This window comes from Egretta garzetta, unplaced genomic scaffold (assembly GCF_000687185.1).
Source record: "Egretta garzetta isolate BGI_Z169 unplaced genomic scaffold, ASM68718v1 scaffold414, whole genome shotgun sequence".
Lineage (NCBI taxonomy): Eukaryota > Metazoa > Chordata > Aves > Pelecaniformes > Ardeidae > Egretta > Egretta garzetta.
In genome coordinates, this window is record NW_009259428.1 from 285,226 (window position 1) to 299,089 (window position 13,864).

At 52.4% G+C, this 13,864-nt stretch overlaps 1 protein-coding gene across 1 annotated transcript in view; it reads left to right on the forward strand.

The window, feature by feature from the left end:
• Positions 1-13,864, forward strand: part of ADAMTS3 (ADAM metallopeptidase with thrombospondin type 1 motif 3) — a 108,409-nt gene that overhangs the window by 78,435 nt on the left and 16,110 nt on the right. Inside the window, exons 6-13 of the mRNA XM_035892614.1 lie at positions 4,752-4,835; positions 6,023-6,179; positions 7,349-7,454; positions 8,490-8,633; positions 10,313-10,445; positions 10,917-11,030; positions 12,065-12,210; positions 12,765-12,940. Coding sequence (XP_035748507.1) covers positions 4,752-4,835; positions 6,023-6,179; positions 7,349-7,454; positions 8,490-8,633; positions 10,313-10,445; positions 10,917-11,030; positions 12,065-12,210; positions 12,765-12,940 — 1,060 coding nt within the window. The remainder of the gene's footprint in view (positions 1-4,751; positions 4,836-6,022; positions 6,180-7,348; positions 7,455-8,489; positions 8,634-10,312; positions 10,446-10,916; positions 11,031-12,064; positions 12,211-12,764; positions 12,941-13,864) is intronic.

Below are 13,864 nucleotides of genomic sequence, written 5' to 3' on the forward strand. Positions count from 1 at the left end.
CGTTTGTGGGTGTGGGGTGAAATCTCTATATGAATTTAAACCAACTGATATCTTCTCTAGCATAACTCTGTGTAGAATTATAATGACTCTGTGTAGAATTATTCGGTGCTATAAATGTAGAATGAAACTCCAGACACGCACACAGTGTAACTGGAAACCAGAATGTAGTCTGCTAGGTTTACACCCGGAGCTTTGCTCAGTCTTGCGCCATTCCTACCCTTCCTGTAGTTGTGAGCTTGTACGTTTTAGGTGACCATGGTATTTCGGCGTGCCAGGGTTGTTGCTCTCCAACAATATGCAAATGGATGCTGTAGGACCTGGCTTTGATGAAAAGGGGCTGTTGAGTTGAGTCACGTCTGTGCATTTGGTTTTGGAGCCCGAGGCATTTAAACGTCGCTTGCTCGTAGAAGCTTCTTTTTAAGGCTTGAGGGAATCGGAAGCACGCGAGCAAGTCTTTGCTTGTTCCTGGGAGATCATCAGCTGCTGGGACCGCAGCTGTCCGACTGAACATGAGAGGAAAATTTTCCACTATGAGAACAGTCAGCCATTGGGATAACTCCCCAGGGGAGCCGCTGACTCCCCCCCCCTGGAAGCTTCTTTTTAAGGCTTGAGGGAATCGGAAGCACGCGAGCAAGTCTTTGCTTGTTCCTGGGAGATCATCAGCTGCTGGGACCGCAGCTGTCCGACTGAACATGAGAGGAAAATTTTCCACTATGAGAACAGTCAGCCATTGGGATAACTCCCCAGGGGAGCCGTTGACTCCCCCACACTGGACGTAGCTGGACAGGGTGCTGGGCCATCTTGTCTAGACTGTGCTCTTGCCTAGAAAGGTTGGACCAGATGGTCCTTGAGGTCCCTTCCAACCTGGGATTCTATGAATCTGTGATTCTGCTGCAGTCCAGTCCGCTGCCGGCATCAGCAGACACAGCTCAGCGCAGCTGAATTTGCCTGACAGACACGAACCTGCCTTTCGGTTCAGGTTTAGGTTCGGATCTAGTGGCGTGAGGGTCCAAGAACTGCACCTTGTGTAGCTAAACTTGCACATCTTCTGATCTTCCAAAAACGGGAGGCTGTACATGAGGAAGAATTCATGGTGGGTGTTACGGGCGTTCATGGGGGCTTTGCAAGGCTGATGGTAACCCGCTGAGCCGTGCCTTCCCAAGCAGGGAAGTCAAGGGCAGGTTTGCCACGTACCGCAGCGTACGCAAGATAGCCCCAGAGTAGCTTCCAAAGGGCAAAAGTACACAGGTATTGTAAGCACCGCTGGTTTGCTCGAGTGCAAAACAAACAGCAGTAGGAAATCACATCGGCGCAAGCCTGTGCCAAGACTGGTTATGCCGGGCACAGTGCCGTGCTGACGCAACTGCGCTGCTCTCGGTGCCAGAGCTGGCTCGCCGGGAACCAAGCACTGTCCGGAGCTCAGGAAACGCCCGAGATGAGATGTTTTCCTGTACCTAACATTTGTATGTACTCTTGGTGTAAGAAACGGGCTGGGAAGCCCTGCAGCAGCGATGCATCTAAAGCAGCTGTTAAGGGGCAGGGCTGGAAGTCGGAAGCCCAGAGGGGCTCATCTCCTCCAAAGCACTAAGATCTAGGGTGGTCCCCAGCTTTTAGGTGAAGCTTTACTGTTCCCTCACAGCATGAACCGCCCGAGTCGCTGCCAGCCCGCCTTCCCGAAGGGCTGCATCACCCGCTGGAGAGAACGTCTTTCCCGTGGCGTTTTTTTGGGTGGCTCGGTGGGAAGTTCCAGCTGAATTCCTTGAGGTGACAGAATCGACGTGTTCCTGATCTTACCTTTACCAGGAGCCCATAAGGAGTGGTAGCCTCCATCTCCCAAACCCTGCCGTAGCGTTAGCACCGTTCCTAGTCCCCAGTGGAACTGTCAGCCTTGGAAGCGTCTTCTCCCAGTCCAGCATTCCGTGGCCAGCGGGCATGCTTGCATAGCCCAGCTCAGAGGGACATCTCTGCTTTACTTCCTCGCATTTCAACATCATGGTGAGCACGGAGGGATGTTCTTTGAGGGCATGTAGCCTGTTTGTAGGTGGTGAGTGTTTCTTATGGGTTTGGGGGTGGTTGTTCTTGCCAGGGTTATGCAGTGAAGCTGAATTGTGGGGCTTCGAGAAGGGCCCAGGCCCTCTCTCTTTGTCACAAGGCTGAAGAGGCGATGGCAGCTCTTTCTCCTTCAAAGCCACCCTTCTTCACAACCCTCGTTTTTGATACTTGATGTTGTCAGGCTTATAACTTCCGTGCTGTCTGTCAAAGTTAGGGAGCTGTTTCTATGGCATACGGTCGTCACGCGCTCACTTCTCCCATGTCTATCAGTTTGCGGCCATTTTAATCTAACATCGCCCTCAGCCTACGGCAAAGACCAGTGGCACGTGAAGGTGTCCCCAAAAGAGCACGGCTCCCCCCCCGCCATTTCATCTATTGGTTCATCCCCGTGGATGGTCAGTAGACCTGCTGTCGACTATTTTTTTCCAAAGCTGTTTCATTTCCAGCTATGTGACCAGTAGAGTAGCTGATGCATTAATCATTAAACTCTGAGTTACCGAACATTTTCACTATAGAATGCTAATTAAGAAGCTGCGCTTTCCCCCATGCAAGTCAGACACAGTTGGAAAGTGCTGCAGTCTACACCGGCGTTTTCAGCACTTCTATTAGATTTGGGTTCTTCCAGCAAGGTTCCAGGTTTGCAAAATTCCCAGGGCTTTGGTCATGAGCGTGTATACACACTTGCTCCCGTGGGAATCCTCTAGTGGAGCCCTCCAGATCAATCCACAGAGAATGAGGTAAACAGTGGTGTTGCAGAGAGATAGGACTTGAGTCTTTAGGTGGATTCCGGGATCCCTTTTGTCTCCAGGAAAGGCGCTCCTGGGAAGGTGGCTGTTTCTCAGCACAAGGGAAAGTGTGAGCATTTCTTCTGACGCGAGCCTTTGTGGGAGCAATGCTATCAACAGGGAGAAAACACGCGATGAATCATTGAACCGGGGAATATTTGCTTCCCCGGGCGGGCGGCCTGGGTTACGTGCCGATTCCTTGTAAAACTATCCTGCTGCCAGGCTGTTCTCAGCTGGTCCCAGAAGGGGTTGCGTTCCTAAAAACCACGGGCTACGGTCGTTGTGCCGGGTCCCGCCATCTGGGCACCTCAGCACCCCCTTTTTCCCAAGGGGAGGGGGAAGTTGGGTTTAGCCAGACTAAAAAACCCAACCCTCTAAACGCAGCTCAAATACACTGCCCTCTGAACAGCACTGTTTAGTTTTCACCCATTACTCATAATATTTATTTTGTTTTGAGGGGGATGAGTAACTTCATTGATGATCTGCAGATGTTTTAGCCCCTTAATTTATATCCCAGTGGCAGGACATTTCTCACCTTCCCAGACACAAGGAAAGTCCTCAAGGAGAACAATTTTTGACCCAGCTGCGTAATTCTGGAGGTTTGAACTTCACTTCCACAAATACTCTTTTTAGTACAGAAGCGACCGCATAGTTCTAATTTATCTCTAAAAATTAGGGCAGCAGTATTAGTTGCTTCTAAAAAAAAATTCTTTAAAGCAAAACCCCCCATGCAGAGCAGTGGAAGTGAGGTGTGGCCTCTGGGTTTCTGTCTTGGCTGGGCTCTCTGCTGGGCCATAAGCAGGTTGTCCTGGTGGACGACAAGCTGACCATGAGCCAACAGGGTGCCCTGGTGGCCAAGAAGGCCAATGGCATCCTGGGGTGCATCAAGAGGAGCGTGGCCAGCAGCACGAGGGAGGTTCTCTGCCCTGGTGAGACCCCACCTGGAGCACTGGGACCAGTTCTGGGCTCCCCGGTTCAAGAAAGATGAGGAACTCCTGGGGAGAGTCCAGAGGAGAGCAACAAGGATGATGAGGGGACTGGAGCATCTCCCCTAGGAGGAAAGGCTGAGGGAGCTGGGCTTGTTCAGCCTAGAGAAGAGAAGGCTGAGAGGGGATCTCATCAACACCTACAACTATCTCAAGGGTGGGGGTCACGAGGATGGAGCCAGACTCTTCCCAGTGGTGCCCAGCTCCAGGACAAGGGGCCATGAGCACAACCTGAAGCAGAAGAGGTTCCAGTTGAACGTGAGGAAGAACTTGTTGACTGTGAGGGTGGCCGAGCCCTGGCCCAGGCTGCCCAGGGGGGCTGTGGAGTCTCCTTCTCTGGAGATCTTCAACCCCCGCCTGGCCTCTGTCCTGTGCCCCCTGCTCTGGGTGAGCCTGCTTGGTCAGGGGGGTGGCACTGGGTGAGCTCCCGAGGGCCCTGCCAACCCTGGCCATGCTGGGATTCTGGGATTCTGTGCTAAGCTTCTCTTGTGCCAGGAGCATTCTCCGGGCTCCCGTTGGTGCGTGTGATAAAGGCTGCGCAGTCTTCCCTTCCTCATGAGCAGAAAGAAGGCTGTTGTTTCTCATCGTCTGCTCGTTTTCACAGAATTTCTGGTACTTAATTTCTCTGAGATCTTTATTGCTTTGCAAGTGTTGCTGCAAAGTGGTAAAGGGGCCAAAAACCATGGTGGCGTTAGGAGTAACAGCGGGAGTGACTGCCTGATCTGTATTTCCCTTGGGAACGAGGCTAAAAGCACTCGAATGAAAATTCTGCCTTTAAATGATGCATAGAGATCTGGCTGGAGACCTCGGAAGACCTGGTCGGGGGCAAAGCCACGGACTGTTCCATGGGGACTCCCGAGGGGCCTGGGAAGTCCCCTTGGTATCATCAGTGGGTTTTTATTTCTTAAGTTTTCCTTTTCTTTCTCAGGTGAACGAGATCTACCACGACGAATCCCTGGGCGTCCACATAAACGTGGTGCTGGTCCGAATGATCATGCTGGGCTACGCAAAGGTAAGCAAGCCCCTGAACCTCTTCTCTGCCTTCGCCGTCTTTGCAGTTGCAGTCCTTGTGAATCTCGTGAAGGGCTGTGGAAACAGAAGCTACTCAAGAGCCGGTTCCAGGGAACTGCTCGGCACCTGCTGACCCTGCTTGCGCCTGTGCTCCGGAGGCCGACCATGCCGTCCCTTCCGTGACGCCGGCGCTGGGCTCATTCAGCCCGAGCAGGCTTGCAGCCCGAATTCTTGCCCTCCCGAGTCCTCGGGGGTTTACATCGGTTTAGGAGGAGCAGTGGTCTCGGCTTACCAGCCCGGCTTGCTGGCGCAGCCCCTCCAAGCAGTTGGCTAGCGCAGCTCTCTCCTCGGCTCGTCTTGCGTTCCTCCCATTACTGGGTCGCAGCGCGCTCCTCCCCTTTGCACCCTGGGCAGTACTTGCAAGAGTCCATTGCTTTTGCTGGTAAAATGCACTCGGAGAGTTGCGAAAGAACTGCTCGTTAAATTGTTCAGGATGAGAGGAAAGCGCTAATGCTCTGTAGGGTTTGTAGGATCATAACTGTTCCACTGAACTCAGACACTGAATTTGGGCAAGTCAAAAGACCAGTCTGATGCTTGTCGTGGAATTACATTGACTGAGCTTGCAGGCACAGGCCGTAGCGCAGTCTGACAGAGCCCACTGTTGAACCTGTGTCCGTCAGCACGCGTGCACGGGCGCTGCAGCGTTTTGCGCCAGCCGAGGCTTTGTCCTGTGTGTTTGTGTTACTCGCTTCCCCCGCGGGGGCTGCCTGTGTCCCTGCACGCTCGTCCATCTCAGCTGGCCGTCCAGGACGTACGCGAGTTCCAACAAAAAAAATAAAACTGTCCTCCTTCAGCCCTCACATCAGGTTGGGTGTTCCTCCTGCACGTTCCGGGCGACGCACAGGAAGGCCGTTGTTTTCAGAGATGATGTGAACACTCATCAACCCGGCTTCAAAAAACCCCCTAAAGCTGTGCTATTACACACACATGCTCCCTGTTAGCCTGCGCGTTGTCGTTTCTCATGGGGAAGGCGGCTGTCGTGACTTGGAGTGAGAGGGTATTAGGAAGAGAGAGATGGGGACCTGGTTGGTGCTCCAAGAAAATCAAAACCTGTCCAAATTCCCTACCAAAATTAAGCCAAATGCCCTACCTTCAGGAGCGCCTGGGTCTAACGTGTTGCTCTTTCAGTCCATTAGCTTGATCGAAAGGGGGAATCCCTCGAGAAGCTTGGAGAACGTTTGCCGCTGGGCATATCAGCAGCAGAAGTCGGACCCCAGTCACTCCGAGCACCACGATCATGCCATCTTCTTAACCAGGCAAGATTTTGGGCCTGCTGGTATGCAAGGTAATGCCGCCGACCTGGAGCAAAACTGTCGGGACTTGGTGTTTCTTGGCTAGTGCCTGCCAGAAAAGAGGAAAATTTGTTGTATGATCGTGAGACAATAAGCAACGTAGGCCTTTCTTCAGCAAATACTTCAGGAAGCGTTCAATATTAAAGTTGTGTTGGAACCCGGTCCTGTTGGGGAAAGCACACGCACTCATCATAGCTGTCAGCCTGTTCTGGCTCCAGAAGAGGTCCCCGCAGACCCTGAGCAGGTCCTCGTTACTCCGTGCGGAGACAGAGTACCTCCCCCGTGCGTCTGACGCACTTGGGGGAAAGCGAGTCGACCTTGCCGTGGCAGCCCTTGTGCTTACCTCTAGCTGTAGCAGGTTAAGCTTCTTACCTGAGAGATGTGAGTTAATAGCTATTTGCTTTCTTCAAACACGAGGTGCTCGGGTGCGCGCAGGGATCGCTAGGAACGCTCAATGCGCTTCGCGTTCAGCTTCACCTTTATTTTATTGCATCATTCACCATACTTTTCTTTTTATAGATAGCATATCAGCTACTTTGATACCTGCATTAATCTTTATGGCTCAAGGAACTAACGATAATGGGAAGTAAATTCACAAGTGTGGCTTATGTCAGTGCAGGTAAAGAAGAGTCTGGGTGAGCCCATGCTTTGGCTGTCCCCCTGGAGATGTCTTAGATACTTGTGTTCAGTACCGCTATGCTCCCTTCCCCTTTCAGGGGGAGATAAGGGTCTGAGTTCTCCTCAGACATGCCTGGAGAGAAACTGGGTGGGTTGAGATGTTAGGCAGACTTCCCTGTCTTCAGAAAGGTCTTTGCTCTTACTGAGGAAAAGCCAGGCAAGATGCACCAGGCAATGTGTAGCTGAAGGTACGAATAGGAACACGTGCAAAGAATCCCAGCCTACAGCTCTACCTTTTAATCGAACATCTTTTGCATCTTTGGTGATACAAGGGTAAGTCCCCAAAATAACACAGGTGTCTGTGGAATCGGTCCCAGTATGTCAGAGCCATTTACTCTGTTTGACGGCAATGGCAAAGACACAGAAAAAATGGCCAATCAAAAGAAAATAATCCTAGGTCCTTCTCAGGTCGTAAGTCTACTGGGGGGTCTCACTCAAAAGAAATGTAACGGGTAAAAGAATCAGACGTGATTTCTCTTGATAGGATACGCTCCTGTTACCGGCATGTGTCACCCGGTCCGAAGCTGTACTCTCAACCACGAGGATGGGTTTTCATCGGCTTTCGTTGTCGCTCATGAAACCGGTCATGTGTAAGTCGAACTCGTACGAGCAGCCTGCCAACAAAATACAGTGCTGCGTCTCCTGCTTGCTTCAAGTGGTGTGACGTGATTAGGGGTGGGATGGCAGGGTTAGGGGAACGGTTGGGCTTGATGATCTTAAAGGTCTTTTCCAACCTAAATGATTCTATGATTCTATGTTAACGGCTGTAGGAAAGCTATGTTAATTTTATTTCCATCCCCTTGGAATGCATCAGTGGTTTACGCGATGAAGAGATAAGTGGGGGAAGAAAATAAAGGGAAGAGGAAGGGGGGGAACTTGTTTTCTCAAGGGCAAGGAAGAGGTCAGTAAGAAACCTGGAAGGCCCAGGCAGTGGAGACAGTAGCTCGCCAAGCATCCTTAACATCTTTCTTCTCATTGACTGGAAGTGCCAATTTGTTAGATTCGGCACCTCTTCAAGAATGATAAAACGTGAAGTTGGGAGTAACTGATGAAGCAAAGATCTCTGTTAGCTGTCTGGATGAATTAACGTCGAGCACTGATCTGATTTTTGTCTTCCCTAAGTAGTGCAGGCTGCTTGTTCAGCTCCCCGGGAGGCGTTAGCCCAACTGGAGATGGCCAGGGCACTCGTACCAGGTGCACACTTGGAGATGTAACCTGCTAACCACGTTAGCTCTTCGGAGACCCAACACGATAACTGTGTTAGCTCCGTGTTTAAGTCGGTGCTTTTGATAAAGGAGTATGGAAACGTGACCAGCTGAATGAACCGCGCCCTGATGAGCAGAATTGTTGTTTTCCTTTATCCGAAGCGTAAGTCGTCGCCAGCGTCTAGTTAGTTCATTCCTGGTATTAACAAATACAGCAAAGTATAAATGAAAGAGTATCCAGGAGTCCTTATGGTTGGGCATCAAAGAAGATCAGTTGGAAAGGCGGGTTATGCCTCTAGAACGCGAAGAACCATTTCATTTTGCACGATTACACGTCGTGAGAAACTGTTCTCCTTGCGGTTGTTTTAGCAGCTGGAGAGCAGAAAGTGCCTGGGCTCTGATAACGACTCTTTGTTGCAGGCTGGGAATGGAGCACGACGGGCAAGGGAACCGCTGCGGGGACGAGACGGCGATGGGGAGCGTCATGGCTCCCCTGGTGCAGGCTGCCTTCCATCGGTACCACTGGTCCAGGTGCAGCGGCCAAGAACTCAAGCGATACATACAGTAAGGACCCGTCAGCGCTCGGTGGGTGCTGTTCTGCCGCAGGGAACGGAGCTGTCTGCAGGCCCTGGGACGTGGGGCCAGCGTGCTGCCCTCTGCTAGGCAGGGAGGAGAAGAGAAGAGGCGATGCTGGCGCAGAGGAGCGGGCGCAAGGGGACCCTCAGCTGCGGAAGCCCTTTGGTTGAACACCGCAGCGCTGGGGCCTCCGAGGTGCTGAGGAACGGGGTCCTGCGGGGTGGCCTGTGCTCTGCTTCCCCGCAGGGGCTCGGCCTCCGAGGCGTTCGGGTAGGCTGCTCCACGTGTCGGAGCGACCGCAGCTGGACGCCGCTGCCGCCACGCCTGGCCTCCCCCAGCGGAGCGGTTTCCCGGTCGCCTTTCCTGCCGTGTTCTTTTTCCCTTCAAATGCGTACGAGAAAAGCTATGAACCAGGCACAGCGCTCCCTGGCTTAGGGCTGTACCCGAAGCCCATCGCGTCCTCGGGGGGCGGCAGCAGGAGTCTCCCTGGCAGACGCTATGTCAGGTAGCTGGTGTTTTCCCTGGGTTTTTGATTTCCCTGGGGGTTATGCCGGTCGCCTTTCCTGCCGTGTTCTTTTTCCCTTCAAATGCGTACGAGAAAAGCTATGAACCAGGCACAGCGCTCCCTGGCTTAGGGCTGTACCCGAAGCCCATCGCGTCCTCGGGGGGCGGCAGCAGGAGTCTCCCTGGCAGACGCTATGTCAGGTAGCTGGTGTTTTCCCTGGGTTTTTGATTTCCCTGGGGGTTATGCTATGAAACGGACAGGATGAAGCCCTAAACTCAGAAAAGGAACTAGCAAAAAACGAGGACGAGAGAAGGCGGTGTGCGTGCGCGTGCCGGAATTAGGGAGGAAAGGAGAACAGGTCTCTACCCTGCTGGCTCTGGTCTCCCTTCGTGTAGGTACCTCATCACCCAGTTCTTACTCAGGCTTCCTTCTCCATTGCATACAGCTGGGTTTGCCAGTCCAAGCTTAATGAGCTGACCCACATCTCCTACAGAAGAAACCCAATTTGTAGCGTAAAATAGGAATTAACTGAGACCTTAAAGTGAAATATCCCAGTGCAGGAGGAGCAGCCCACCGGTATCGTTGTTTTAAGATGTCGGGGTTAAAACAGGAATGAGAAAAAAGCCAGGCTTATTCTTGCCCTTTGCATCGGCAGGGCTCCATCCCTGCGAACACAGCAAGGCCAGGTAAGCAGGCCTGGCCTCTGACCGCCGTCCTGTTTCTGAGCTCCATGAAGCCCGTGGAAGGACTCCTGTATTCGGAATCGTAGTGCAGGTCGGGGCGCCTGGAGGTGTCGCCCTGTGGCACTGAGAGTGGAGGAGGCGTCGTTTGCTGCCTCTGGTGACAGGAAAGTAAAGCCCAAATTTCGCATGCGTTGCTGGGGCAGGGAAGGGCTGGAGTTGCATCTCCACCATCTCCAGCAAGTGCAGGGATTCTGCCGTAGGATCTTCCCGTGCCATGCTCAGTCACGTTGCGCTGGACAATATTCCTACGGAAGGGACCGCCTGTGCTCCGGGGAGCAGTAACTAGGTAGACAGGACAGAAAACAAGCTGGAGAAAAGGAGCATCGCCTCACTAAGAATAAGTACTTTGCTCTTGCTCATCAAAAAAAATAATCACGACATCTTCTCATGATTTTTTTTTTCTGCCTGTCTTTCCCCAGCTCTTACGACTGTCTTCTTGACGACCCTTTCGAACACGACTGGCCCAAGCTTCCTGAGCTGCCTGGCATCAACTATTCCATGGACGAACAGTGCCGCTTTGATTTTGGCGTTGGCTATAAAATGTGCACAGCGGTATGTCCGAGGCAGTCATTGCAGGGGCAAACGTTGGTGCAGCACGTTGGTGTCGGGCCTTATTAAAGAGCTGCGATATACGCATCTGCTCACGATGGACGAGCAGTTAAACATCTGTAAAGAGGGGAGAGATGTTTAGGGGTGAAATGCAGCCATCCGGGTCATTTGGTTTAATGGTCGAGGGGATGGCAGCACGGTCCATGTGACACAAGAAGGGAAAACCCCTGCGTTTTCCTCCCGCTTCTGGGTGTCTCCTCCTTTCGTCTCCTCACCAGCTCAGGGATTGGGGATGCAGAGAGTAAGCGCTGCCCTTTTTCTTCCAAAGGTGCTCTTGCCCTTTTCCTTCTGAAGATGCTGTACTCATTGGTGGGCTTGTGCATGAGGTGAATTGCCTGGGTGGGTTGAATCCTTACCTGAAAAGTATTAATAATCTAATGTTGATTTTCATCTCGTAAACGTTCCTCATTTCAGTTCCGAACCTTTGACCCGTGCAAGCAGTTGTGGTGTAGCCATCCAGACAACCCATATTTCTGTAAGACGAAGAAAGGACCTCCGCTCGATGGGACAGAATGTGCCCCTGGGAAAGTGAGTCTTGTGGGTTTGCTATGCTTGAATTGAAAAAAAAAAAAACCCAACAGTTGCATTCATCTGGGGTGAAGGGCACAGAGGAAAACAGGGAATTGCTCAGCATTCCTTGGGTGGAACCAGAGGAAGGGAAAAGAGGGAGCTGGGCGTTCCTGCTGGGATATTCTGTGAACTGTGCAAGGTTTGCCCTAGTACGAAGTAAATTTTGGACATAGAAAGCCCAGTTGGGTGTAACGCAGTCCCAGCCTCTTCTGTGCCTTTTTCTTACAGTTTCTTGGGTTCTTGTCTCATCTGCAAAGTGTCTGTAGGAATCCACGGTAGCAGACGATGCTGTTACCGTAGGACCACTTCTTAGTGCTTGCCGTCCAGACATTCCATGGCTAAGCGTTTGTGTTGCCTTAGGATTAGCTCTTGATTTTTCCCTTTTGATATCCCCATTAGCGGGTATTCTGCTGCTAATTCATTTTTAATTATAAAATTATACTCAAATAAATGTTTGTTTAGCAAATCCCGTGTATTTTGAGATACAGGAGAGCCTTATAGCACCTGAGTATGCCCCAGCCAGCAGCAAACCCAGCACCCTGCCCAGCGACTAGCCCTCTGTCCCAGCCTGTTTGCCCACGTGCGACATTTGGCCGGTATGAGGAGGGGAAAAAAACCCAAACAACTCCGCAAAAACTTTATCCTGCAAACACTCAGAACATGAAAATTCCTCCAAAAAGGTGGTAGCGACCCAGAGTCAAATGAAACAAAGGCCACCTTAATGGAAGTGAGGAGGAGGGTGGCACATGTTGAGCTTCGTATGTCTGCCCGTGGAAGGGCTCGGGGTCGGCAGCGCTGCCCACTCGTTCACAGGGCAGGATGGGGATCGGGTACTCTTGGGCCACCCCCTCTGTCCCTGGGAAAGTGTCTGCTTGCAGCCCCTTCTCCGCCCATGAGCTTACCTCTGTGTGCTTTTAATTTCATGGCAATGATAGGTTCGGTTGGCTTTTTGTTTCTGTTCTCACCCGTTTCCCCCGCCCGGTTTCCCTCAGTGGTGCTACAAAGGTCACTGCATGTGGAAGAACGCCAACCAGCTGAAGCAGGACGGCAACTGGGGACCCTGGACGAAATTTGGCTCCTGCTCACGAACCTGTGGAACTGGAGTTCGCTTCCGAACACGCCAGTGCAACAATCCAATGTAGGTCTTGGGGCTAGGTGGCCATTCCAGTCAATGGGGGATGGTTACAGGTGGCGGTTCAAATGGCATTTACGTTTCAGATGGAGTCTGCCAAAATTCACGTTCTGTTCAAGCCCCTTGAAATGCGGCTTTTGCGCAGGGAACCAGGATCGTTCTTGGAGAATCCCAGAATTTCCAGAGGAAAGCCTGTGGAAAACCATCCCAAAGATTTAGCAGATGTGTGAGAGTGAGGAGGCCGTAGTGTGTGAGCTCAGCAAGCTGCAGGATAGTCGTAGAGAATCTCTAGTTGTAAATGGGCCGCTGGCAGCGCGTACGTGCGCACGGGTCACTTGTGCATTTGGCATCCGCCACGGGGCGCCCCGGCAAGCAGGGAGGTTACACTGCGAGCCCGTGTCGGTGCAGGGTAACTGCTCTGTTTGCACTTCTGCCGCTTCACCCGGCCTTTTTGCAAAGTGGTCTCATAAAAAAGAGTGTGAACATTGCACCTGAGAGAGAAGAAGAATCCCCGGAGCTGATGTCCAGAGGGTTTTAGCGTCTCTTGAATGTTTCCACAGGCCCGTTAACGGAGGTGAAGATTGTGCTGGTGTCAACTTTGAGTTTCAACTCTGCAACACCGAGGAGTGTCCGAAGCACTTTGAGGACTTCAGGGCGCAGCAATGTCAGCAACGCAATTCCCACTTCGAGTACCAGAACAGCAAGCACCACTGGCTGCCGTATGAACACCCGGACTGTAAGTTCTCTTGTTTGCCCCCATTACAAGCCAACCCCAGAATCTCCCAGAGCATGCGGGGGTCTTGTTCATCAGCCATGCAGAGAGCAGAAATGCTTGGAGTGCAAGCACCAGTAGAAATAGAACTGAATAGAATGTTTTGGGTGGGAAGGGACCCCTAGGGGTCACCCAGCCCAACCCCCCTGCAGGAGCAGGGACACCTTGAACCACATCAGGTTGCTCACAGCCCCATCCAACCTGGCCCAGAATGTTCCCAGGGATGGGGCCTCCACCCCCTCTCTGGGCAACCCCTGCCAGTACTTGGGGTGTGAGGCACTACTGAGAAGTCCTTCTTAGTGTTTTCCCACTCATAGATCCATCTGCCCGATTCTGTCCGTCTTCGCTGCTAACATTAATCTCACCCAGTACCTGCCATGCGTGGCGAGGACAGCTTTGGGCGCAAAGACAGATCCCTCGTTCCCCGAAAGGCGCTGCGGAGCTGCTGGCGTTGCCTCCTCGCCTGTCTCCCGAGCTGCCCTCTGCAGGGACGGCTGAGGCGTTAGGTTCAGGCGTTAACCAAGAAATACGCCTTCAGCTGCTGTGCTCAGGAAAGGATGAAGTCAGAGATGCAAATCCTCGGTGCTCTGCACCCGGCTTCAGCACCGTCTTCTCACAGGCTCGCTTCTCTGCATGCCTGTGATTTTTGGAAACTCAGCCCTGTTCCCACAGGGTCGGGGGAGAAGCTGCTTGCAGAGTAGTTGAGAGCCCAGTCCTAGGAGCCTCTGTAGAAGGGAACGGATTTCCATGAGAATCTCTCCAAGGGGTAGGCCCATAATTCCCAGAGAAGCGAATCGGTGGCTTTTTCCCCCCACAGCTGTCTGTTAAAGGGCCTTTCTCTCTCGCTCGTCTTCTCTTCCCCCCTTCAGCAGGGTATTTTTCCAAAAC